The sequence below is a fragment of the Rousettus aegyptiacus genome, unplaced genomic scaffold, assembly GCF_014176215.1.
Source record: "Rousettus aegyptiacus isolate mRouAeg1 unplaced genomic scaffold, mRouAeg1.p scaffold_m13_p_11, whole genome shotgun sequence".
Lineage (NCBI taxonomy): Eukaryota > Metazoa > Chordata > Mammalia > Chiroptera > Pteropodidae > Rousettus > Rousettus aegyptiacus.
In genome coordinates this window covers 42,960,574-42,988,045 of record NW_023416286.1, presented here as the reverse complement: position 1 = coordinate 42,988,045, position 27,472 = coordinate 42,960,574, and the positions used below count along the sequence as shown (strand labels likewise).

The window sequence follows — 27,472 nt, the reverse complement described above, 5'->3', positions numbered from 1 at the left end:
GCACAAATTGTAGTCTAAGGCAAAATAACATCAAATAATAGAATGCCTAATTCAAAGGAAAAAAATATAAATTGTTCCGCTGGAAGGAGATCTTAGAGTCATTTATTTCTTACTTATAGAGGAGTAATGGAGTTGAATGACCTATCCAATTTGTGGTAGTACCCAGAGGAAGGATTGAAACTAAGAGCTCCTGATTCTGAACTCCAGTGTTAATTTCCCTATGCCCAGTCCCTAAGAAATGTGCAAGCTGTATTGGCAATTTTGAAATAATAAACTCAATCTTTCATTATCTGTTACTGTCAAATTACAATAAAGTTAAATTCTAGTTCTATAAAGCTGAAGTTTGCAAAATCAGTTGAAGTCCAAATGTATTGTTTCTGAATTTATAGTAAGATAAAATAGTATAAAAAATAATTTGTGTGCATTAGTTACCCCATTGACAGCACAGTATACTTCTTCCAATATGGAGATAAAATTTACTTTTGAGTGAACACTCCCAAATATCAAATACATGCATGTAACCCATTACTATTCTCCAGTGTCCATGAAGAAATAATATGAAGTATTCTACCTATCATAAACTAAGAGAGGTTGCTTATTATTATAACAAGACCATTGTAACCATCACCAGTCAGTTAAGTGTTAGATGTAATCAACATCCTACCCCGGTCCTAATATTTTATTTAATTATTATTTGATTCTGTTATGTTTCAAGTCAACCATTTTGTCTTTAAAGAAAAGCTATCAAGAATCAATATGTCACTTTTACTAGAATAACATCCAATAAACATCAGTGCCAAATATATAGTGTTGTACTAGTCACTAGCCAACATTACTCACTGAAATAACCACTACTGAAAATAACATCTTTGTCTTACATTTTCTAAAAAGGGTAAACTTAAATACATACGTATTTCTCAAGAGATAACTTACCTGTTTTGAATAGGGCCTACGGGCTTCTCTTCGTTCTCTAGTTAATCTCCAAGGAGTTATAATTTCATAAGAAGAAAGATGTGAGGTCTGTTGAAAGCCTACAGAAGGAATAACAAATTTATATAATAAATAAACCTGAAAAACTACAAGGTACCAAAATATAACAGAAATCAAAAGCTAAATGTTCACATCAGAAAAAATCATCTGATATAACCATATTTTACACACACACACACATACACACACACACACACAGTTGTACATAAAAATATCAATATCCTAGGTAAGTATGAAAAGAAAAAAATATATTTCCTAAAAAAGGATGTCAGTCTTTACTAGACAGTATATACACAGCAATCATTTGCAAACAATTTTTAGCTAAAAACCTTAACCCTTTTTCTTAAAAGAAATCTTAAGGTATAAACACATACACACAAACTGCTTTAGTGGGGAAATGGGTAAGGAAGAAGCATCTAGAGCCTAGGAGCATTCACTCATCCTCCATTTTCCAACATTATCTAACATGAATTATATCCCAAGATGATATGATACTTCCAAAATGGACAAGGACAATAAAAAGATACTTGTAAAGCCTGATGCGTTAACTCTAATACATACTCACCAATGATGATCTTGTGGAATTACTGTTAATGTTTAAGTGTAATAAGCTTTTTGTGGGAAAGGTTTTCTTTTAAAAGCCCTTCTGTCTTAGAGAGTCATTCTGATTATTCAAAGACAAAATGATATCTAGGATTTGCATCAAAATAATATAGTGTGTGTTTAAAGTAGGGGATACATATGAAATTAAACTAAAACTGGGTAATGGGTACACAGGAGTTTATTACTCTTTTCTCTACAGTTGCATATTTAATATTTTCTAGAATAAAATAATTATTTTTTTAGTAGTTCCGTATAGGGAGTGGGATGAAGGGGAGACTTTTCACTTTATAAAACTCTACTGTAGTGTTTATGAAACATTGTATTACATGTCATACATAAAAGACTATAAAATGTATCATAAATAAACATGTAACTTATACCATAAGTAAATGTACCAAACTCGATTAAAGTAGTTATCACAATGCAACAGAACAAGAGAGTGGTTAGATAAGGACTTGGACTTTATTTCCCACAGTCCTATATGTTTGTATGGTTTGAATTAGTTTTTATAATGAGAAAGTAATTTGGAACTCCTACGTTACTTTTGAAGTTAAAAGTAGGAGGGGAAAAAGAGTGTTTCTTCAATAAAAAGCATAAACTATTTAAAGTACTGATTATCTAGCATCTCTCAATAGCCACTTCCTTCCCATCAGCCTTATTAACCTCACATCAAGACTGCTTGGATACCTTTTTCCTTGGTCTCCCTTCTCCCACACTCCCCTTCTTTGGATCCATTCTATATGGTCATTCACTCATTAATTGTTTTATGCCCCTCAGATTTCTCAAAATATAGGTTGAAATGAAATATGTACATCTGACTTTTTCCAAGATAACACTGTACATATATTAAAATGTCTATTATGTTGTCTAACTTGGGATTTTAAAAGATACAGTGTAAACAGGAAAACATAAATTGTATCTCATGCAATAAAATCACCTCATACTAAGTATTCAAACTCTGCCCATCAATCCCTCATGTCTTTATAATACGGTATATATTATATTAAGTAAATGTGGCTTCAAGTTGTTACATAAAAACACCAGAAATGGACTCCAACACTCACAAAAGCAGCCATGGGCTGATCTAAGGCATATGTATGACATACTACGATAAAATACTCATGGTTCCCAAATGTCAATTGGGAACCATGTAAAAAGAAATCCTTCACCTTAATAGATGCAGGTTTCAAACCACTAGGTAGAAATATCCTTAATCCTAAATTAACTGAGGGACAGGTCTATTTCCTCACCCAAAATAAACTTTCCAATGACCTCTAGTTTCTCAAATTCCTAAAAACACCAGTTTCAGTGTTATCCTTAATAATTTCATTCTGAATCAAGGTAAACTGTTCAACTACTAAGTCACACTAGAAATGGTGGCAGAAATAGGTGGCAAGAATAAAATGCTTTCTGTGGGTAACAGATTAGAAGTTCTATGTGATAAAAAGAAAATCACCCTTACATTTTATGCAACTTTCTGTGACTTCATAATCATTTCAAAATAAAAAGATTTTTAAATAAATCATTACAGGCAAGGATATATATGGTAATAGACGAGTGTTAACACTAGAAGCTAACATCACAGAGCAAAAGAAGTACTTCTGAAAAGAATGACAAATGAGCAGGCAGATACTTAAAGAGCTCTCACTTTGAAACAGGTTAAGGGACTTTATAAGGTCACACAGCTAGGTGGTTTCAGGCCAGTGAAACTATTCACTGAAATTATGGATCTTTTATCCAGATTGCTAGCAAAGAATAAAAGTCTAATATAGGAAGGAAAGATACAAGGTTCTTTCCTTCCTTCCCATTTTAAAGCAAAATCCTTGCTTGGCGTGGGGGGAGTGGGGGTGGTGGAGCCACAATTAATCAGTTATTTTTAAAAGGCTTTCAAAATTATAGCACCCCAAAATAACTTCTGTATATAAGAGCATTTACTCTGATGTTGACTTCTTGGTTTTAAAATACAAAGATCCACTTTCCAAGTGTCATAAGGAGTACCAAAACATGAAAAATGTACATATTTGGGTTATATCACTCAAAAATTAACATTGACTAGTTGTTTGAAAATCCCCCTTCCTATACTTTTTCAACATTGCTTTCTTATCTCTAGTTCTGATTTCTTTTTTTTTTTTCATGTTTATACCTTGCATGGATTTTTCAATTCCTTTTATTTTTTTTTTAACTCCAAATAGTAGCACCTTCTCATGAAAACCAAAATAACATGTTTCCCACATTACTACAAGGGAAGCACATTAACATTATTTCTATAAAGCGTCAACTTCAGCACTTTTGACATTTTGGCCCAGAAACTTCTTTATTGTGGTGGGGGCTGTCCTGTGCAATTTAGAATGTTAAGTAGCATCACTGGTATCTACCCACTAATTGCCACAAGCACCACCAGTGTGACAGCTAAAGATATCCCCCAGATGCCTTCCAGGGGCAAAATTACCGCCCTCCACCCCCCCCCACCCCCGCCGTTGAAAACCACTGGTATAAAGATATAGTTCACAACAAAAATAAAAAACTTAATACAATCAATGCCAGAGAGAATATAAACTGTTATATTAGAATTTGACAGAATAAACACACCATTGAAAATCATACTACCAGAAAACGAAATGAACATAGAAATGAGAGTTGAAACATGAAAATTAAATTGTCTTAAACTTAGCAAAAGAAAGGAAAAGGTGTTAGTTTCACTGCTTTCTTCCTCTGCCTTAGTTCTTTTTATGTACTCTATTTGGAGGAAGTCTAAGTATATGTAATAGTAATTGTAGTTGAGGGAAATAACTTCTAAAAACTCCACCTAAGTGAAAAGCAAACAAATGTGAACTCTCAGCCATAGGCTTTTCTCCTTTCCTTCCTGCCTATTATGTAAACAAATAGCCACCTCTAAGTACTTTCACTATAGAAAATAAACCTGACTCCACCTACAGGGTGAATAAGATAATTTTATTGTCCAAATTATTTCTTAAAGAAAAATTGTTGTAATACAACATACTATTGAATTGTACACTTGAAACTTATTGGATTTTGTTGATCAATGTCACAATAATTTTTAATAAAAGAAAAATTATTGTACATTAAATTCATAAAGCACAATTATTTTGAGCCACATATTTCCATTTCATTCACAAGGTCAATCCCAAATAAACAAAGTATCATATATTAATAACAATCATAATTTCCACAGCTATGTTTTATATTCTTACATATTTCTAAGCATCACAATTTTTTTTTTTACATTAACATCTTTGCATTTAAAAAGAAACAAGATTTTTGCTGTTGTTTTTAAATCCCCCTTTTGGAAAAACATCAACCATTTATAAGATTTAATGCCCTAAAGAATTTATGTTCCTTTAGCAAAAAATTTAAGTTTCTTGAGACAAAAGACAGTATCTTACTCATTATGTTTCCTGCACCGGTACAGGAAGTAGTCCATAAATGTGTGACAAGAAAATTCCCCCATCTTATCTCTACTGCTATTCATACATTTTCATAATCATACTAATCATGTACAACCTAAAATAAACTTTATTTTTTATGATTAACATTTTTATATTAATTTTCCACAGACCCACATGGCCCACACATTTGTCATTTTAATGGCAATGCTAGATTTCCTCTATTGCTATGCCATAGACTGCTTAACCACTCCTCTCAAGCAGCTGGGATCAGAGGTCTATTCACAGCAGAATTCTAATGTGTCAACGAAGCTAATCTGGAGCAGTGTTCTCAGGGGTCTGTCTACTCACATGAGGGTTCTAAGGAGCCACTAAAGGGGGAGGAGAACAGGAAATCCTCCTAAAATGAGTTAAACCACAAAACATCTCATTAAAAGAGAAATGTGTCAAAGGGAAAAAGGCATTTCTCACATATGGGTTTTATCCTATGGTATAACAAATGTTTGGCAGTGGCACCATTTTTATTTATTATAAACTGAAATACTCAAGTCTTATATTAAGATAAACATAAACAAATATGAAAACAACTGCACATTTAAAAACTGCCCAAATTAAGTGAATGTCTCAAGTTCCCTAACTTATTTTTTATTTAATAATTTATTTTTAATTACAGTTGGCATACAATACAATATTAGTTTTAGGTGTACAATATCCTAATTTACCCTTAAAAAATGTGATTCAAGTAGTTTCCTCCACGTGATCACACTGGGAAAAAAATGATTTAACTAAAATAACACTGTCGCAAACTAAAAAATAAACTACAATAATCTCTCAAAATACAAACAAGATTATACAATTCGAGGTGCAATCCAACCTTAGCTGGGTCTATGTTGGACCCATTCAAAGGTAGAAGAGGGTTAGTTACTGAAATACGAAGAGGACCAGATTTACTTACGAGGCAGTCAGTCGCATAGCACTGACTCAAAGGATGGCATAATTCCATGACTGCTATATACTAGGTATCCAAGGGGAAAAAGAAATATTATGAGGCTGTCATATATTTGGGCTTGTGGCTATTCCAAGAAAAAAAGCCTCCAGGTACTTAGAGCTTGCATCTTTGGGGGAATTCTATAATAAACTAGGATTTTTAACAAAATACAAACTTAAAGGTACCTTACGCTTTGGTAAGGTAAAGTATAAAGTGCTTTTTGAAAACCATGTCGGAACCCAGAAACTTGTTTCGTACATATTTTAAATATAAACATCTTACTTTTTATTTAAAAAAACCAACTACCTTTAAATTTTAAAAATTCCATTCTCCTATACAGTACAAACAAAAACATAACAAATTCAAATAATATGCTGATGCTGAAAAATAAAATTAGTACAAACCAAAGTTCTTACTCCATAGTTCATTCTACAGTGATTCACCCTGAATAATTACTTTAAAACTCATTTTCTTTAGAATGCTAGTCTTTTTGACTTTTTAATTCTACATGTCTGCATCATACTTATTACCCTAAAAGAGAAAATGTAAGAGGTTTCATACCTCATTCCTCTTGTTATTTTCACAATGATACAAAATTACCTTTGTTAATCTTTTTTTTTTTTTTAAGTTTACTATAAACATAAGCTGTTTGGAATTTAAACTGCATTTCCTCATTGACTCAATGTTATAAATGTTAGTAAAAATCCTTCCAAAAGGACTTAATTCCTATATAACTGATGTGTCCATGGTACTTCTCGAGTCCTCAAATTCCTCTTCCACTAGCAGAAAAGGTTTCAGGGCATATTTTAAACATCTTTCCTGTATTGCAAAAGTTTAGTCAGCTGATTTTGGAAGAACATTCTGGTAGGGAAACATGAGTTGACTCACTGCACACTATTACAAAAGCCTTCAAACTGGTCTCTCCCAGCCTCCAACCTCTCCCTCCTGTCATCTATTGTGTTGCCAGTTATCTTAATCACAAACATGGTTATGTCACATTCCTACTTTAAAAACCTTCTCACCCAAAGAATTTTATCCTACAGGGTAAATCCCAAGTCTCTTAGCACAGTGAAGAACACTCTCCTCAACTGGTACCAAGCTACGTTAGTGTTTCCCTTGCCTCTTTTCACATAGACTACCTGGAGACATTCTCATTCCCTAACAAGTCACGTTCTTTCGCCTCTTCCATATCCTTGCAAAAACTCTTTTTTTCTGCTTAAAATGTATTCCTATCTCGTTACTTGAACATTCACCAATACAGATCAGTTGAAATATCACTTTCTCTATGAAACCTTCCCCAACATCCCTCAGATAGACTTAGCAAATTTAGTCATCCTTTGCCCATCCCCAAGAATTGAGCATGCTGTTTATAACAAGTTAGATAAATGTTGACCAAGTTTTGAAAGCATACACACGCTTAAATGAGGGACTGGCCATAAATTGTTAAAGCCAGTTAAAAACCATAAAGATATTTCATACATCTACATGCAAGTATGTAATAATCAATACATACATTAACATTAAAAATATAGTCTTGAATTATGGATTGTTAAAACTCCAGATGTATAATCTACTTCACCTTAAATACTGGTAAATATTAACCATCTAAAATAACACAGCAAAAACAATCTTACTCAGAAAAAAATTCTACAAAGTTTCCCTATTTAGAGTGAAAATTCCTGCAATAGGGCAAATTTGTTTAATTTAAAAAAGAATAAACCAAAAATAAGGGGGAAAAAGTAATTAGTTTTCTGATAGTCAGAAGCCCTGCATTGAAATCTTCCATGAACACCTTTGAACAACTCTCAAAGGAATGATTTAGTAAAAAAAAAAAAAAATTATTTACCATGCTCTATAACTGATGAAGAAAACACAGCCATACAAACAATAATAGCCAAAATAAATAAAGAAGTTTTGTCCAGAAAGAAGCTAGAGAGTTGGCGATTTGTTTCCACTATGTTTGGACATCTCCAATATAAATACCTTACCTATTAAAGGGAAGTTGAGAATTCAAACGCTATTTCACATAAATGACAATTCTTACGCTAATCCGGTTTTTTACACAGGGCAAAGATTATTTGTCCAAATTTTGAGACATTACAAATCTAATAAAAACGCAGATAAAAGACTGGCCAAAGAAATGTAACAGTTCATTTCCAAAAAGAAGTATTCTCACTACAACAAAATGGCCCAAGAAAAATGAGCACCACCACCCCTAATTCCCTCAGTAAATTTAGTTCTGTGGACCTACCGGAGACTCCGCTAATAAAATAAACGTCAATTTTTTAAATCATGATAACCTGGACCAAAAGTTCCATCTCCTGGTCTCTTCCCAAGTGACATTAACTTTACAAGCAAGACCAAGCTCTATTTCTCAAACAGTTTAAACATGAACACACCCTCGGCGCGCACCCAAGCCTCCAAAGCTCTCAGCAGACTCCCTAGATCAGTTAGATCCAGAGTAATCCGGAGAGAGTCTGGGGAACCCAGCTTTGCGTGGGATGGGGGTGGGGTACACCGCAAAAGGTTCTATCAAGCAGGAGACCGAGGAAGAGGAACCAGACAGGATACTGCCGAGAAGTGTTGGGGGGGCGCCAGACCCTGAACCTCGGATCTGAGCTGTATCTACACACAGCTCAAGTAACTCCGCCTCCTGACCCCGAGTCCAGTCCCCAGGCCAGACCCCTCCACTCCCAGGGACCTCAGGGTAATTCCGAGAGTCCCAGCCGAGGAAACAGAAATCTTGGAGGTCCCTAAGGGCGGACACCTACCTGGCCGAGCCCCACCGACGACTGGGCCCACCAAGCCAAACAACAGCAGCCACTGGAAGCGGAGGGTACCAAATGGCGAGCCGGCACGGGATCCCATCTCAGCAGATTCTGCAGGTTCTACTCAACATTCGATCGCCTCTGCGTCCGCCGGCTCCATCATTTCCCAACCCTGCCGGGGCCCCAGAGTTGGCAGAGATGCGCGCGCCCGAGGACGAACACGCGCTCGACACTGACGCAACTCGGCTCTTGTCCGAGCTCGCTCCCGACATCGCGCTCGCTACCGCTGACGTAGGGAAAAATCTAGTCCCCAGCGAAAGAATGGGATTGCTATCTGGCGGCTAAAATCCGCACTAGTCTGCCCCGCCCATTCACTGTCCGCGCCCAGGCCTGCCTACTTTGGGGGTCGAAAGACCCGATTGGACGAAGCATTAAGAGCAAAAGGAGGAGGAGCGGGAGACCCAGAAGAGGAATTGAAAAGCAAAGCACAGCCCCGCCCCCTGCGCAGCCTTTTCTAATTGGTTGTCAGGGGTTGGGCGGAGAGCCAACCTGTGTGCCCATTGGCTGTTTGGCGGAGAGGGGCGGGGCTACGCGGAGAGGCCTGGCCAGGCCGGGCTTGGGTTGGAGGCCCCCGTCCGGGTTTGTAGTTGAGGAGGTCGGGCTGCTGCCACTGGCCCCGGAAAAATGGTTCTGGGTGGTTGCCCAGTGAGTTACTTACTTCTGTGCGGCCAAGCGGCTTTGCTGCTGGGAAATCTGCTTCTGCTGCATTGTGTCTCTCGGAGCCACTCGTACAACGCTACCGCGGTGCCCGAGCTTACCTCCGCTGGCGCCGCCCACCCGGAGGTCTCTGCCAGCGCTCCGAGCTGGGAATATGGCGACCCCAACTCACCAGTCATCCTTTGCTCCTACCTGTAAGCTACCCAGTCGTCGCGGCAGGTGGAGATGGAGATATGTGACCAGGGATACGTGGGTGTTGTAGTAGGGGAGGAGAAGAGGGAAGCTGCTTCCACCACCCCCCCCCCCGACCCTCTCCATCTGAGGACCCGATAGTCAACACGCGGGACGTAAATATTATGACAGATTTCTCACTCCTCTCACCCATGTAGGGGAAAACCATTTGTGTCGGTGGCAGATCCTTTGAGATCCCGAAAGAGGAGAACTAGGGAGGAGCGACATCTTTTAGCCTCCGGAAGAAGGGTACGAGGTTGTGCCTTCTCTGTCCTACTTCCTTTAACTGAAGGAGGGGCTCCATCGTAAGTGCTAGTACTGCACCTCCTGAAAAAAAAGCAGTATCCTTACCGTTTCAGAACCAAGTCATTTTTTAACCTTTTTAGTCAAATAAGAAAAGGCTTTTGGGAAATGCAAAGAGAACTGGGAATTCTTTGGCTTCAGTTTTTACCCCATAGCCTTGTGGCTGTTAGCCTAGGGAAAAGATGAAGCCAAAAGGAGAATACGTGTAGAAATAGGACCAGAAACACCCCCACAACCCCATAAAACGGTCATTTGGATGGCTATTTGACCTGCCATACTTCAGTTTATTTGACACCATCTCTCGTCTTGGGTAAAGAATCAGAATATTAAACCCCAGAATATTTGAAGAAATGTCTCTTGCCCGTTTTGATTATATAAATGTAAACAGCCGTTTGCAAAGACCATATGATGATCATGATCTTAATGGTGATTTCAGACCTGATGAATTCATAGAATGTGAAGACCCAGTGGATCATGTTGGAAATGCAACCGCATCCCAGGAACTTGGTTATGGTTGTCTCAAGGTGGGTTTTTGTTTTATTTTGTAAACAAACTCTTCCAGAAACGTATTTGAAAAGTTACGGGAAAGTATAAGGGGTATGAAGTTACCTTTTTGTAGAATTCATTAGAACAGCTGTTACTAGAAATTTCCAACATGGCCAGGGGCAGTGGCTGAACAAGATATTTAGTTTCCTAAGGAAGAAACAGTCACTGTGCCCAAATTACTAAGGTGCAAAGACCAACCTGTCTGGTTTCTCTGGTCATTGAGATTGACATATTTGAATCTAAAAAATATCACCCTTGATATCCTTCAAGGCATGCACTTTCCTGAAAGAGCAAAAGAAAAGCTTATGCACTTCCTAAAATTGATGATGAATTGAGCAGTATTTTGTTACACATGCATTTGGGACAAAGCTCTTCCTACCAATGACTTCTTTTCACCAGGCAAGCAGTTCCTACATTGTCTTTATGAAAGAGATAGTGTCTATCAGTATATGTCTTTGTAGGAGGATATAGCATTCAAGTCTTTGCTAACAATGGCCTCTTGGAATGGAGGGAAGCCATTCAGTTCCACTGATAATATCCCTAAAGCTGGTTACATGCTTTCTAGTCAGACTCCCAAAAACCAGTGAAGTTCATGTTCTTTTCTCCCACTGTGGACTCACCATTATGTTATGTCACATAATGCAAATCAAAACACAGGTATAACAGAATTATAGGAAAACATTCTTTGTACTAAATCAGAAACAGAGGAAGAAACCTGAAAGTCATAAAACCAAAAAAGCAACTCTTACTGCAATCATGTAAAGAAATATTTTTTGTACAGTGAGAGTTTTGTTCTATTGATAATATTGATAAAAGTTTGAGTTAGAATCATATAGAGATCATTTACTTTTGCCCGTTTTAATTAAAAACTGGATCGATCCTGTCAAGGCACTCAAACTGTCACTTCCCTCAGAAGTCTCCGTTCCTTGGAGGAATGCTCCAACAAAAATAGTAGTGAAGCACTTTATAAAGTGCTAATAGAGATTATACAGCTGTGCTTTCTCTTCTAGAATTCCGTTACACAAAGGGTCAGAGGTCCTGTTCTAACATTTTTTGCTGGAATTGAAACATACCATAGATGTATTACAAATACCTGATAATCAAACATAACTTAAAGTCCTGGGTCCGTTGATATCCTGAGTTCTTTCCTAATTATGTTCATTTATAATACATGTAAAACAGACCTGTAATACACATTGACTTTTTAAATACCCATTCCCAAATGCTCAATAATGTGCTCTTTGTCCTATAAATATAGGATAATTAAAGCGTTGTGCCCCTCTATTCTAAATGGCATTTAATGAAACTGATTATAAATGTTTTAAAGTTTATTTAAAACAATATACATTAAGGATGGACTAATTTAAAATCTCTTGAAATATGTTACTTAATTCCTTGTTCTTCAGCACAACTTTACCCCAACTTTGTTAGAATAACTATTACCCTGAGTCATCTTTTAATAATATAAAGATATATTTTGGTGAGGTTTTTGTTTGTTTTCTTTTGGTTGTTATTTCACAGTTTGGTGGTCAAGCCTACAGTGATGTGGAACACACATCAGTCCAGTGCCGAGCCCTAGATGGAATTGAGTGTGCCAGTCCTAGGACCTTCCTACGAGAGAATAAACCTTGTGTAAAGTAAGTGTTACTTTGAATGAGGTAGTTGGTATGTGGATGGAGGTAGAGCTGTGTTCCGTGCCATCTCTTGATGTGACTTTTTATTTAGCTCCCGTGTTAAAAAGGGGCAACAGTATTATTACTATGCATCATCCATGGATGGGGCAATGTAGTTATAATAGAGAGGACACAGGACTTGAGACTAGAGGCCATAAGTTCTAAATGTCTCTTTCACCAACTAGCTAATTACCTATGGTCATCCAGAGTCTCTATCCCCTCATCTACAATATGAAGAAGTTGGATGACCTAGCTCCAAGATTCCTATGGTAGGCATAAATCCTATGAAAATAGTCTTAGTATTTCAAGAATAAAGGTTTTATTATGAAAAGTATGGGTCTCTCCCTAAAAATCAGTTTATCTTAAAGTTAAAGGATTAGGGTTATTTCTGTAAATTCTGCTTGAAGGCACAGAATTTACTTACACTATTTCCTAATGGAGAGTTTATGACCATGTTTACTGATGATGTTAGAGTCATTGCAATTGTATGCCATCACAGTATGTAAGACAGAAGTCTTTATGAAGACATCCCCATGTTCAGTTGTCACAAGACAGCAGGAAAGGTACATGGAGATGAATGTTCGTTTAAGGAAAGACACTTCCTTAGAGAATTGCATTCAGAACTATAGCCTCAGGAAAGAAGCCTGTACAGGGGAGGAATGGGGGCCCTGACTCCACTCTTACCAGGATGCCTATTGTGTTAATGTGCTTGATAATTTCCTGTTCAGTCCAACTAAATATTTGTTCTTACAGGTCCTCCATATCTTAGCAAATATGCTTTTGAGACTCTAAACTAATTAGAGATCTTCCTTTGAGGGATGGGAGAGGGCACTAAGGGAGTAAGAGGCCACAGAGGGACTGGCTATACCATCTTTTCACTTTTCGTTAATTATTAAGTATTTTAATTTTCATGTGGTAAATATCTTTAATTCCTTTTGTCTAGGTATACCGGCCACTACTTCATAACCACTTTACTTTACTCTTTCTTCCTGGGATGTTTTGGAGTAGATCGTTTTTGTCTGGGACACACTGGCACAGCAGTAGGGAAGCTGTTGACACTTGGAGGACTTGGGATTTGGTGGTTTGTTGACCTTATATTGCTTATTACTGGAGGGCTGATGCCAAGTGATGGCAGCAACTGGTGCACTGTTTACTAAAAATGGCTACTGTTATGGCCCAGAGAGGTGAGTCTTCTGAATTCATCTCTACAGACTCAACACTCTTCCTTGATATCAGACCTGACTATTACTTCCCCTCTTTGGAGGGAATAAGTGGATTTGGTTACAAAGGTCTCTTTGGACTGTGGATTTTCAACTCAGATTTTATCTTGCAGCCTAGAAATGACAAGCAAACAGTGTTGTGTAAAGCAAGTTTGTATCTTTCTTCATGGATAAAATATAAAGACTAGTGACTAACTTCTAAGCTAGTGGAAGAGTTTCCATGCTCTTTATTTCTGTACATGGCTATATCTTCAGTTCTCTGAAGCAAGTGGACCCAAAAGAATGAGCAAACTGCCTTTTAACTTTTGTGACCCTGAGTCTTCATGCAGAGGCAATCTGAAGCTGAACCAAGGAAAATCTTCAGAAGCAAAAATGGCCACGGATTTACTAGACACTGAAATTCCAACTTTCTGAACTGAAATTGCAGAATAAATTTTGCCAATCTGGAATGCTGTTTGGGTATTCTTAGTAGGTAAGAGTGAATTTGTTTAGCTAAAAGCCAGGCAGTTGAGGTGAAATACCCTCTTAATAAACCCTATTGTTATACCATTATTATGCTTAAGATGCAATTTATACAGGAAATACTTTTTTTCATTTCCAGTTATGCTTTGAAAGCCAACAGTATCAGACCTGTCTGGGTTAGGCTATCCTCTTGGCAAAATTTTCCTGTCTAAAAAGTAAACAGACTCTTATTTAAAAGATATTATTACTGAGTGGATATATTATTACTGAGTGCTGGACAGAGTTAGGATATGATTTATGGGGACAAAGAAACTGAGTGTTTACATCAAAATAAGCACGGTAGCAGAAGCTCTCACTGTAGGCTGCAGCAGTCAGTCATAGGAAAAGAGACCACCAAGTTTCCATATTCCCAAATCACTGGGAATAGAGGAAATGTTTTAAATTTTACGTGGTTTTAAAAACTTAGATCCCATCCTTTGCAATCTAAGTTGAAAATAAACAGTTAAATGTAAAGTAAAAAGGAGACCTTATGAATAAATCAAACTAAGATCCTGCTATTTGGAATAACTTATAAATTCTAGAAACAATCAAGGTATAACTGTTCAAAGTTTAGTTTCATAATAATTGACTTAAATACCAAGAATCACAGTTAAAATAACTCTGGGTATGCTCTATTATTATGAAACAGCTTTCCTAAAAGTTTCAGCTTTATTACCCTTGATTAATATGATCATTGTTTATATTAAGTAGTGACAGTTGTATAAAAGTTAAAACAGATTATTCTGTTGTCTTGAAAGTTCTGTACCACATTGACCTGAACCTTGTTTATTAGCAGTAATAACTAGTAGATTTGTATTCATAATCTCTATAAGGCAGCGTTTTTAAATTTTTCATGGATCATAAAGAAACTGGACCCACTCCCCAGAAAAATGCACAAGCAGATAGACTAAAAGGGGGTCTAACAAGGCCATATTAAAAAAAGGAAAAATCACTTCTAGGAAAATTCCAGAAAACAAACAAATTAAAATCTTACCCAAAATAATATACTACCTTAAGCCACAAATTTTGCCTTATCTCACACTTTAATCTCCCTAAGGATAGTCACAAACGCTAAACCCTATCAAAAGCTATTTTCTTAAACACACACACACACACACCACCCACCACCCACCACCCCACCACCTTCTACCCCTTATCCCCCCCCCCCCCCGCGCTTTCAGATTCAAATCATTAATGTTGCAGGAAGAAGAGCTTGGGTAAAAGGTAAACATCTATAATTTATTGAAGTTGTGTTTTATAGAAGCACTTCTCACAGTCAGAATAGCTATTGTAGACAAAAGTTGTTTCCACTGCTAGAGTGATAACTTGAGAATCTTTAATATTCCTCTGTAACAATCTGCAATTGTCAGTTTCAATTTGACTGCTAAGTAAAGCCTATCTTCTGTATCCACAAACCCTGGCCAAATGTGATACACAGTGAAAAACTGATTGCATAAAGGAATATTATTAAAAACTTAGTTTCCTTTGCACTTTAGATTCAGGTTATTTCTTAATATTTGGTAGATCAATTTGTGTGTATGTATGTATGTTTGTGTTATATGCAGTTTGTGGCTATAGAGAAGTTTTAAATACTAAAGTGTCCTGTCAACGTTAAATTAGAAATCAAGTCTGTTTTTCAGTTTTTCCCTATCTTTAAATAATATTTTATCAGCTCTCCAGACTTCCTGGCACCCACGTTCTTCTTCCACTTGCTTAGTGAGGCTTCTTAGCAGCAGCATAGCAGCACCCCAACCTAATGGTACCTGAATGTGTGTGTGTTCTAAAATATTCATTTTTCTTTATAAGAACGAGATCCCAAAACCTCTTGCCATCTTTAGGTTATCTTCAGTACAAACCAGATAATATAGGTTTGGTTTTGTTAGATAATTTTTCTTTAAAGCAAGATACTTAATCAGTTATTTCAGGTGTGACTGTCAGGATCAAAGTTTGACTTCCCCGAAGAACCACGATGGAAAGGGAATCATTGTCCTTGACAGCTTCAATAACATCAGTTGTAGTGGTAACAGGTTGACCATTTATGCTGACAATTACATCGTGGTCTCTCAACCCAGAGCTGGGAGGGGGAGAAAAAAAGGACCATGAAAATATAAGAGTTTTACTTATTCCCATCTAGAATTTAGTATCTCTCTCTTATGGTACTACTGTTTTGGTGGCATTAAACATACCAAACAGGAAACCAGAAATAGCCTCAATCTTTTCAAATATGAGGGCTATTCTAAGATATGCTGTGAAAACACCTAGAGGACAACAATCCTATGTACCTTTACAAAATTAATACTTTACCAGAATCATGTGTAAGAAGTTTACTCCTCCCATATATTAGATTTGGTTTGGAATAAGGAGTTTTTAGCTTTTAATTTCTATTAATCTCTGATCTCTATTAACCTCAAATGTATTCCCAGTCTTACCAGCAAACATGAAAAGCCCAAGCAATATATTTTCTCCAGAGAGTTACTATCTGATCAGTTTGATTTTGAGAGCCCACTCACCCCATCTTTACCCACAGTTTAAGGAACTAGAGAGTGTGCTGAACTACACTACTAAAAGTTCTATTCCTAGTAAGTCAAAAACCAGTCACCCTTCTACGCCTAAATATTTAAGGTTGTGGTCCTAGGCACCTTTTCTCCAAAGTTGTGATTGTATTCAGCCTTCAACATATTTGCTTCACATAGAATATATATTCTAGAAACAAAAACCACCTCCAAATATATAACACTGCAATAAAACATATAGCCATGCTGTTGATTTGTCTTCAAGTCAAAAATAAGATGAAAGAGGGACATCAAATTAAATGACTTCAGGAGACACCATTTAAGAGAAATAGGAAGCCAAAATATTTGGAAGGTTTTTTTTTGGGGGGGGGGCGGTTAGTAGAAATTTAAAGCAAGAGGATGTGAAAAGAAGTTTGAAGGTAGAGCTAAAAGCATGGAAATCCTTTAGAACAAATTCAGCTCAGGAAGATGACTAGAACAATGCACAAAGAAAGAACTTAATTCATGATAGTTTTGTGAGTGGAAAAAGAAAGAAACCTGGAAATTATTAGTGAGTGCAAACTATACATCAAAAATGAGAAAATGAGGCTCAGACAGGATAAATGTTCCACAGCTTGTAAAATGCTAAACTAGAACTAGGTCCTGGGTCTTTCAGACTTGAAAAGCCATCTTCTTGCCCCTTGATCACTCTGCCTCTCAGAAGCAATAAATGCAGGTACAAAAGCAGGATAATAAGCTAAGTTCCATATCCCTGCTGACTTATTGTGTAAATTCTCACATTAACCTCTCAGCTGCTTTCCTCTGTAAAATAATACATCATAAAACTACTGCAGGCTCCAATAAATATGTAAAACATTTTAAATGATGCGTGATGTATAGTAGGTGGTTAATAAATGCCAGCTGTTTTCAATAATGTATCATTATCATTATCAGATATAAGTGAGAGAAGCCAGAAAGAACAGATTTTTGATTTAACAGTGACATCAAGCAAGCATTAACTCCCGTATTTTAATGTGCATCCGAATCATGGAGATCTTGTTTAAAATGCAAATTCTGATTTAAAGGTGGGCCTGTCATTCTGCATTTCCCAAAAGCTCCAGCTGATGCTAATGCAGCTGGTCTACAGACCTCATCTTGAGAAGCAAGGACATGGAGAGCTGAAAGAAATAGCTTTGGCCTGAAACCAGAGGTTAAAGTGTGGCGAGTGACAGGGATAGGAACCAAAAAAGTCTAAAAAAGCCTGTGACAAACCAAACATGAGACCTAACTTAGCTATGCTGAACAGTTAGTACCCAATTGTTTCTCGCCCTCATCAAAAGAGTCATCATAATCTTAACAGATTGTTGAGCTCTTGAAAAACAAAAAGAGAGAAGGACAGTAAACAAGTGTAAGAGAGAGACCCAAGAGAATAACTGGCAGGCAAGCCACCTCTTCCCTCAGCAGTTAGTATAAAGGCTCAAAACAACAGTAAAATCAACTGGAGCTTTTCTTTCTTTTTCTTTTTTTTTTTTTTTTTTTTTTTTTTTTTTTTTGGAGAGCTACTCTAGCCTTTGTTTTATTCACTTTATTCCTGTGTTTATTTGCTTATTTGTTTATTTAGTGCTGGCCTCAAATACTGTCACCCAGAATTCAAAGAAAAAAGTGTTTTAAGGTACCTAAAATTAAATGTATATTATTAACTCATCATGAATCTTTGGGCTACAGAGAACCATCCCCCACCCCCCTAAAAAAAGGCCCTTACAGTATACGAGTCTAAGTCAGCAGTACTGTCCAATAGAAATGTAAGCCAAACCACGTATATAATTTTAAATTTTCTGGTAGCCACATTTTTTAAAAAGTTTTTAAACAAACTAATTTTAAAAATATATCTTATTTAACAATATGTCTTAAATATCTTAATGTAATATTTTAATAATTATTAATACACATTTTACACTGTTTTAAGTCTTTGAAATCTAGAAACAAGTCACAACGATAATACCTTACACAATGCAATGATTAAAGTGAAAGGCAGACCTCTCAAAACAACAAGTGTGCTTAATAGAAAAATGTATTACATTGTTTCTGGGTTTTTTATTTAAATTGAAATTTTGAAAAATTTAAAATTCAGTTCCTCAGTCACACCAGCCACAGCTCAAGCATGTAGCCATGTGTCAGCACACTGCACTAACCAGCACAAGTCTGGAGCCTGCACGTTTCCCACAGCACACATCACAGACTAAAAGGAAGAGGAACATCTAATGAGAAAGCAGGAGGCTGGGCAAGGGCCTGAGCTGCTCTTACCTTTCAGCAGCTGTTCCTTGAATCACTTCATATACAAAAACCCCAGATCTCACATTGGGGAAATCTGGATCTTGCCTTTTCATTTCTTGAAGAAGGCTAAGAAAAGTAAGAAGAGTTTTCTCATAAGGTTAAAAAGCACAGTGATTTAATCTCCTAATTCCTGGGAAAGCCTCCGAGTCTCAGTAGGTATTCTTGTCTTATTTTCCCCAGCTTTATCAAAGTATAACAGACAATTAGTTGCTCATCTTTACACTGTACAATTCGATGAGCTTTATTTTTTCAATTATAGTTGGCATACAATAATGTTAGTTTCAATTGTACAGCATAATGATTAGAGCTCTATATAACTCACAAAGTCACCACTCTACTAAATCAGGTACCCCTCTTCCTCCTTACATATTTTTTACAACATTGTTATTTCCTTTATGCTACACTTTTTATCTCCATGACTATTTTGTATCTATCAATTTTGTATCTGCCTACTTCTTAAACACTTTGTCCTTTTTCACTACCCTCCCAACCTCTCCCCTACCCCTATCTAGTTGCCCTCAAAATATTCTCTGTATCTGAGTTTGTTTCCATTTTGTTGTTGTGATTTATTTGTTCTTTAGATTCCATGTGTATGAGAAATCATATGTATGTCTTTATCTGCCTTATTTCATTCAGTGCAATACCCTCTAGGTCTGTCAAGGCAATATCTTTTCCTTCCTCTTCTTTTTAGTCTGTGTGTGTCTTTTAATCTGAAGTGAGTCTCTCGTAGGCAGCTTATGTAGGGGTCTTGTTTTCTTATCCTTTCAGCCACTCTATCTTTTGGTTGGAGCACTTAATTCTTTTCCATTTAAGGTACTTGTTGATAAACATGTAGTTATTACCTATTCTTTATTCATGTTTTTAATACATGTTTTTTCTTCTTAAAGAATTCCCTCAACAATTCTTGTAACACTGGCTTGGTGTTGCTAAATTCCCTTAGCTTATTTTTGTCTAGGAAGCTCTTTATCTGTCCCTCGACTAAATGATAGCTTCGTTGGATAAAATATTCTTGGTTGTAGATTCTGGCTTTTCATCATGTTGAATATTTTGTGCTAAGCCCTCTGTCCTACAAAGTTTCTTTTGAGAAATCAGCTGCCAGTCTTATGCGGGCTCCATTGTAGGTAACTAATTGCTTATTCTTGCTGCTTTTAAGATTCTCTTTGTATTTCATCTTTAGCATTTCAATTATGAAGTATCTTGGTGTGGGCCTCTTTGGGTTCATTTTTTGGGGGGACTCTGAGCTTCCTGGGGTTGTATATTTCTTTCACCAGGTTAGGGAAGTTTTCCATCATCATTTCTTCAACTATATATTCAACTTCTTGTTCTTTTTCAGGTACCCCCCATGACATGAATGTTGTTACCCTTAATTTTGTCCTATCGGCTCCTTAAATTATGATTATACCCTTGGTTACTTTTTTTTTTTTTTTTTTTTTGCTGTTCTGGTTGTGTGCTCTTGGCTTCCCCATGCTCTATATTGGTGTTTCAATCCTCTTCTTCCTCCACTCTGTTGATTCCTCCTAATATACTCTTCACTTCAGATAATGTGTTCTTCATTTCTGACTGGTTCCCTTTTATAATTTCCATTTCCATTTTTATGTTTTTTATCTCTTTGTTAAAGTTCTCACTGAGTTCATACACAATTCCGTAATTTCACTGAGCATCTTTATAACCAGTGTTTTGAGCTCTGCATCTGTTAGATTGCTTGACTCCATTTTACCTTGGTCTATGTTCTTTTCTTTCATATGGTTTCTTCTTTGTCTTCCCATTTTGGCTGCCTTTCTGTGTCTGTTTCAATGTAGTAAGCAAAAGTTCCTAAGTCTCCTGGTCTTATTAGCACAGCTTTGTGTAGTAGGTGTCCAGTGGCACAGACCTAAGAGGGGTTCAGCTGCAGGCCAAGTTTAGCCCCAGCCTATGCCCTTCCAGGGCCACCTGTTAAGATTCAGTAAGCAACTACCAGATGCTGTGCTTATAGGTGCCTCAAGAAGCCATGCTAGAAACTGAGATCAGATGCCTTGTGAGTCTTGGTGCTACTCAGCAAGTGGCACTGGACTCACCAAGGATACAACTGAATGTGGCTTAGTTGGGGCCACACATTGGAGAGACGCAGAATTTCAGGGAATCCTCTGGGCGGAGAGACCTCTGTTATCCCTTTTGATGACATCTCAGCTATGGAGGTGCTGCATCCACACAATGGGAAAGGGGAGGGTTCAACAGAAGAACAATGGATACCGCCAGCGCTTCTGTCAGGTAGAAAGCCTCACCTCCAGCCCTTGTTCCAACAACTCAGTGTCCTCCTGTAAGTCTCTGGTGACCCCTGAGCAGCCGATGAGAACTGGTTCTCAGAGCAATTAAGTCCACCACAAAAGTCTGGTTGCAGACGCGGCCCCTTTAAGAGGCGTTTGCAGCTGCTCACTGCTGCTGCCATAGCCTCTGTCCCACTCAGCTGCTGGGGACCCAGCAGCCTTGCATCTTGGCCCCCTCCTACCTCCAATCCTTGTAGGGTGATTTCTTATTTCTCTCCCGAGTTGTAGGGCTTCTGTTCATCTAGACCCCCAGGCAACTCAGCTTGCTGTTTGCTGTTTGCTCCATGTTTCTGTCTCAGCTTTGATATGGTCACAATAGGGGATAAGTGAAATTCTGTCATCTATGTGATTTTGCCCAGTTCAGTACTCTTGTCTTTTCTCTCAAGGCTCACAGGGGCCAGAAGGGATTCCATTCCATCGGGCAGGTAGGTGACACTTATTCTTCCCTGAGGGTGCTCTGATTCTCCATGTCAAAGCCTAGAACCATGAGACATTATAAAACATAGCCACAGTGAAAAAAACTACTGAAAAGTACAATGAATGCTGGTGCAAGTTGAGGCATGTACCTGCCCTGTGACAAATAGGGCCTATGGCACCAAGAGTACCCGCTGTAATTTAAACACTTTAGTTTCCCTGTTAAGACTATCCAGCTACAGCTTTTGCTTCTGAAAACAACCTTGACATATTCAAACCTATGCTTACTTCATAGTGAGGGGCAGCATTCGCAAACCCAGATATTTCTTCTGTGAAAGAGCCTTTCCTGGAAAGAAAAATTATAATGTGTTACCAACAACAAAATTTCTCTCCTTTTGGTAGATCTTAAAAGACACCAGCGTCACAGAATATCCTCACCATTATAGCTGCCTTTTCAGGCTGTCAGCCACTCAATACGTGACTCAGAGAACTTTTGTCACTAACACAGACACCATTCCTACCCACCTCCCCACCAAGCCCTCAGGCTTCCTTTCCATAATAGTTCAATCCAAATATTTCTGGGTACAATAAATGACTGGTTTTGTGCTTAGTCCTCCACGTTACTGCCCAGAAAACCATGATAGGGTCTGGGTTCCAGTGGCTCAGTATTCTACAGAGCTGAAATGGCTTTCTACACAATAAATTGAGTGCTCCTGAAAAACATATGAGGGGAAAGAAAAGTCCTAACTCCCCTTACCTTTCAACTGGCGCTCATGGAATTCCTCCAAGAACTGTCGAATTCGATCTGAAGGAATCGCAAAGGAGATTCCTGCGGTCACCTTCAGTGTATTTATGCCAATAACATCACCATCCTGGCAAGGGAGCAGACATCACTCAGTCGCCAAGTTGTGCAAACTGAACAACATATAGGAAGAAGTGAAGCTAGTCACTTGCCATCAGAGTACAGAGTACAGAGGGACTAGAAGAAATACGTGCTTCTTCAATAGAGAGCAATGAATGTTATCTTACAGGGCTCACAGTATGATAGGATAGTAGGGGGGACCTACACATAATGCAAATTCCTGCTGAGGAATTTTTTTATCTTGGAAAAATCTTTAAAAACATTTTTTTTTAATCTTTATTTTTTCCTTCCCCAAATTACTTTGATTTTAAAAGTGAACCACAGTGTATATATTGACCCGGATAAGAGGACAAGGAGTATTCGCCTTTTCATTCCTTAAACTAAAAATAAACAATGAAAAGGAAAAAAGCTGTTGGATTTTCAGCAACACTTCAATGAAATTATTCATAAGAATTAACAAATTGACCTTAGGAAAAAAAACTCTACTAAATCAAAGCTATGAAGAGAGAACTATTTTCCTCTACGTGTACTGCATCATCCTATAGCCTTTGTTAGGTAATGGAAAGGATAGAAGACTTTTAATCATATTTTAAAAACACAGATTATAATTCAATAAGTCTAGTATGTGGTCTGAAATTCTGCACATCAGCCCTGTTCTAGTAAACTCATTATCTACTGGAGAAAGAAGGCACAAAAAAATTGCATGCAACATTATGAGTAAAAAGCGCTCAATAATTTCACACACGACTCATCCTCCTACAAGCAAGTGTAATATGTAAAGAGGAACCCAAATCAATCAGCTCAAAGGGAGTCAGAGAGCACGATTACAGACTGTGATTCAAACAGCGCCGACCGCTCATATTTTCAAATGTATTTGAGCAACTAGAAACCCTGGCATTTCCACTAGAGATGTCGAATAAATTTTAGGAATTAAATACATGACAGAGCAATGAATTCCTGTTGTGGTTTTTCTGTCATCTATAAGTAGGTCAAGACTAAAACCTGGACAAGTTATATCATGAAATTAACATTTTGAGATGAGAGTTCTTCACATGCAGCACTGAAGGGTCTTCAAGGATATACATTACATAGTACAGTTGGTCATTTGACATAAATTTGGGTTTAGTACCCAGGACTTTTTTTAACTATCCAATGAAAATAGAAAGCACGTGAAAGAGTTGTAAGTGTAGTAAACCCTGGCACGCTCAGTTGGATGAGCTCACACACCAGGATGACAAATCTATGATAGATCTTAAATTTTCCTAACCGTTTACTTAAGATCGAATCATGGAAAAGCATCACATCACAAATCTACACAAGAGTGGCATCCTAATCTGCATCATGAAATTTGTGAAATCTTTGAAAGTTAGTTAATGACATGAAGCAGCAAAGAAAGTAGCCACTTACCAAGTTCACCAGAGGCCCCCCAGAATTCCCGTGCTGAAGACAGAATTTGAGAAAGCCATCAGTACTTTTCTCATTATTTTCACATTATTCCTAAATAAGTTTACCAAAAGCAACCCACTCTAGTGAGCCCCTATTACCCCAAGGCAGGCAAAGTTGCCCCCCCCATCATCAATACTGAAGTCAGTGTAGGTAAAGAACAACAACAAATGAACCGCCACCTCCTACAGCAGTGATGACCTCTATGACAGACCCTAACAGACCACCAATATCACAGATGCTAGGTATCACATCAAACAGGCTGAAGTCTAAGAACGTGGCATTACACCCCTCTCATGAGGATCTAATTGAACTCTGAACATCCCCCAAAAGGCCAAAGGGAAAAGCAGTTACTCTGAAGTGTTTTTCTCACTGCACTCACAGTAGAATAAGGGTTCATAATGGCCCTCCCAAGCGACTTACATTAATTATGGCGTCAGTCTGGATATAGTCTATGTCTGAATCCTTCAGCCCCAGCTCTTTGCCTCCTCGCTGTGTAGTGCTAACAATGCCTGCAGTCACTGTGTTCTGCAGAGAAAACGGACTGCCCAAGGCCACCACAAACTCTCCAGCCCGCAGGTCAGAGGACTTTCCCAGCAGCAATACGGGGAGGTCAGTCTGCACATGGGCAAGAAGGATTATGGAGGACAGAGAGGTGAATAAAAAAAATCAAGAATAGATTCAATCAGTACGTGTGTACAATACGTATATGACACAATCTTTATTATTTTGGCATTTATAATCCAAGAATCACACATCCAAACAGGTTCTAGGACTGCCTGATGCTTCTTTCTCACATTCCAACTACCACCAATAACTAAAATGATTAGGATCATCTCTAAATCTAAAATTGTTGCTTTGTAGACATTACTGTAAGTAAACCATGAGTGAAGTAACTGATGAACAAAAACTAACATTAGCAATTTACGTACCATCGTTCCATCTCAAAAGTTTATAGTCAAACTTTAATGTGCACACGAGTCACCTAGGGATCTTAAGAAAATGCAGATTCTGATTCAGTAGACCTAGGTGGGGTCTGAGATTCTGCATTTCCAAAAAATTCTCAGATGATGTCAGTGTTGCTGGTGTGCAAACCACACTTTGTATAGCAAGGACCTCAAATGTTCCTTAGCAGCTCTGAATCCATTGGTCATTCCTGGTACTCTAACATAAGCAGAGAAATAAGTTTCCCAGAAGAAGCATCTGTTGAAGGAGGCAGCGAAGAAGACGGAAAAAAAAAAGACTGCTGGATAGTTAATAGAAATCGTTAGGGATATACAGACAGGTATGGAAGAAAACAGGGAGTAAGAAAAAAAAAAACTAGAAAACAGCACATACTGGGTAGAAAAGATGGGGAAGAAAAAATGAGCAAACTGAGGAATATCCCCAAATATGCAGGCTCTGATTTCACTCTGGTCTACTCACATTTGGCTCAATCTTAATCAGTGCAAGATCCAATTTATGGTCAATGTCCTTAACGGTGGCTTCATACTGGACCCCACTCTGGAGCTCCACCTGGATCCGCTGACGGTTGGTGAGGACGTGGGCATTGGTTACAATGAGCCCATCCTCAGACACTATGAACCCAGAGCCACTGGATGCAGGAATATCCTTGTTGCTGAGAGGTGACCTGTCTCAGCAAGACAACAGTATAAGCAGAGGGCAGGAACATCAGGGGATCCACCACAGTCTGGAAACACCGGAACCTCTTGTTTATCGAGCATACCTCCACCAGTTCTCTCAGAACTTTACTTTTCCCTGTGTGTTTCTGTTCTCTCCCTGTGTAACTGAACTCATTCATATGCTCAGTGCCCAGGCCATCTCCTGTGATGCGGCTGAGAGCTGATTCCAACTCTCCTTTTCCAGGGTCACTTTCTTTAGAGCTGGTCAGCAAAGCACCCTTCTGCTTCAGAGAGGCCTAACCTAATCACAATACTGTGGGAGAACGTGGACTTAGTGCCAAATTACCAAAGTCCCAGGCAGGGAGGGAGTCAAAATGGTCTGCTTCCTGTTTAGGCTCCACTACCAACTAGCCTTGTGACAGAATTTCCTTCCATGCCAACACAGAAAGCTGAGCAAGAACACCATGCAGATGCTCTCTAGCTCCTGCATCTGACCTTCAATTTTGTCTACGGGAGATGAAGGACGGAGAAATCCAAGCCCTCTACTTGGGTTGCAGTACCCGGAGAAATCCCAGCCCTCTACTTGGGTTGCAGTACCGAGATTTGGAAGTCAGAATCCTTACCCTTTCAACGACCCGGAACAGGTTATTCGATGGCTTTAAGCCGCGATTGCCTCACAGCGGTTATGACTACATGATGCTTTTAAAGCAGTAGCTCAGAGCCTGGAGCAGGGAGGCCCTCAGGTCAGCCGAGACTGACCGCTTCCTCCTACCTCCTTTACCTGCGGAACAGCTGCAGGTGAACCACGGATGGTGCCACCTTCTCCACCACGGAGGCGATGAAATTGTACTTGCTCCTGGGCCGGCCTGCACCCCTAGTCCCTGTGAAGAAATGCTCCATTCTAGGGGGCGGCAGAACCCTCGAGGCCTGACCTTCTCAGAGGTCTGATCTCAAACCTCTGTCTCTCCCCTACCCCTCTTTCCACCTTCCCTTCTCTTCCTCTTTTCGGTTCCCCCTCCTGTTAATTCCATGCAATCCTGTAAGGGCACACACCTTTGAGGGAACCAGACTTGCCATCCCAGTTGGAAAAAAATTTTGTTAAAGGGAAGGTGGCATTCAACATGTGCGGGAAGGAAACCACATGGGAACCGGTAAGGTTCTTTCCTAAAGAGGAAAGAAAATCGGGAACAAGGAGTGGAATCCCTGAGGCCAATGGAGCAGAGCAGAGCCAAGGCCACGTCAAGCTGCCCAAATGAAATACGTTCCTTATGAAAGTTCCAAGAGTGCTCTGAGAAAGCGAAGCCCTGGCGCTCACCTGGATCCCCACAGTCCCCTTTCTGCACCGGCACGGCTGGGAGTGCGCCACGGCGGCGCGCAGCACGGTTTTCGGCGCGGAGCGCGCACAGGCTGGGGTAGGTACGCCCGTCGCTGCCGCATACGGCGGCCCCCACCGCTGGGCAGCCGCAGGTGCCCAACCTGGCACCGCCCAGGCGCCGAGGACTGAACGGCGCTCCACACTGCAGCCCTGGGGCACAGGGTCGGCTGCGCGCCCCGCCGCAGACCTCGCCCTCCGCCGCGGCGCACACGCGGCAGCATTGGCAGCGGTCAAGCACCGGCATTGCCCCAGAAGAGCAGGTCGGTAGCGGCGGGCAGCGCATCGGCTCGCAGGACACAGGGCAGAACAGCGAGGTCTGGGTCCTCTGAGCCTCCACCCTGGGCACAGGCACCAGGGGCAGCAGCAGCCACAGAAGAAGGAATTGTCCCAGCCCAACTAGACACAGCAGAGGTCTAGTCATCGTGCTTTCTTCTTCGGTCCCACTTTTTCAATTACTTTACTCTGGACACGCAAACACTCTTAAATGAGCAACATTTTCACCCAGCTAGGGTGCTGCCTCTGCCAGCCCCCTGACTTTAAGGGGCAGAGCCTGGCAGACCTATGCACACACACACCCATCTGTCTTCCCATCACCCGTCCCTCCCCCGAGACCACATCCACCCCCAGGCAATAAAGAGAGGTCCCTACCCTCAGCAGGAACCCACTTCGTGAAATCCGTAAAA

The 27,472-nt window shown here is 39.1% G+C and overlaps 3 protein-coding genes across 4 annotated transcripts in view; 1 reads left to right on the top strand and 2 right to left on the bottom strand.

The window, feature by feature from the left end:
• The window catches only part of ADAM9 (ADAM metallopeptidase domain 9), a 95,634-nt gene extending 86,587 nt beyond the window's left edge, over positions 1–9,047 (bottom strand). Inside the window, exons 1-2 of one of the 2 annotated variants that reach the window (XM_016127383.2) lie at positions 8,757–9,047; positions 934–1,031 (exon numbers count right to left, since the gene is read on the bottom strand). In XM_016127383.2, the coding sequence (XP_015982869.1) occupies positions 934–1,031; positions 8,757–8,853 (195 nt within the window). In that variant the 5' untranslated portion in view covers positions 8,854–9,047. The remainder of the gene's footprint in view (positions 1–933; positions 1,032–8,756) is intronic. The other variant, XM_016127382.2, reaches the window with a different exon arrangement.
• Positions 9,048–9,336: 289 nt separating this feature from the next.
• On the top strand, positions 9,337–13,995 carry TM2D2 (TM2 domain containing 2). Its single transcript, XM_016127385.2, has 4 exons — positions 9,337–9,664; positions 10,441–10,528; positions 12,072–12,187; positions 13,167–13,995. The coding sequence occupies exons 1-4, from the start codon at positions 9,438–9,440 to the stop codon at positions 13,378–13,380; spliced, it is 645 nt and encodes a 214-aa protein (XP_015982871.1). The 5' UTR covers positions 9,337–9,437; the 3' UTR covers positions 13,381–13,995.
• A 1,570-nt stretch (positions 13,996–15,565) lies between these two features.
• Positions 15,566–27,429, bottom strand: HTRA4 (HtrA serine peptidase 4). The gene is made up of 9 exons (XM_016127375.2): positions 26,730–27,429; positions 26,196–26,295; positions 25,218–25,422; positions 24,216–24,410; positions 23,757–23,789; positions 22,245–22,359; positions 21,776–21,833; positions 18,741–18,836; positions 15,566–16,018 (listed from the first exon to the last, which is right to left on the bottom strand). The coding sequence occupies exons 1-9, from the start codon at positions 27,208–27,210 to the stop codon at positions 15,853–15,855; spliced, it is 1,449 nt and encodes a 482-aa protein (XP_015982861.2). The 5' UTR covers positions 27,211–27,429; the 3' UTR covers positions 15,566–15,852.
• Between the last annotated feature and the right edge of the window lie 43 nt (positions 27,430–27,472).

Coding starts and splice junctions, on each gene's coding strand:
- TM2D2 (XM_016127385.2), top strand. CDS start 9,438: ATGGTTCTGGGTGGTTGCCCAGTGAGTTACTTACTTCTGTGCGGCCAA. Junction 9,665..10,440: donor GTCATCCTTTGCTCCTACCT/GTAAGCTACCCA, acceptor TGGTGATTTCAG/ACCTGATGAATTCATAGAAT. Junction 10,529..12,071: donor TTGGTTATGGTTGTCTCAAG/GTGGGTTTTTGT, acceptor GTTATTTCACAG/TTTGGTGGTCAAGCCTACAG.
- HTRA4 (XM_016127375.2), bottom strand. CDS start 27,210: ATGACTAGACCTCTGCTGTGTCTAGTTGGGCTGGGACAATTCCTTCTT. Junction 22,360..23,756: donor GGGGGCCTCTGGTGAACTTG/GTAAGTGGCTAC, acceptor CTCCCTTGCCAG/GATGGTGATGTTATTGGCAT. Junction 21,834..22,244: donor CCATGAGCGCCAGTTGAAAG/GTAAGGGGAGTT, acceptor TTTTCTTTCCAG/GAAAGGCTCTTTCACAGAAG.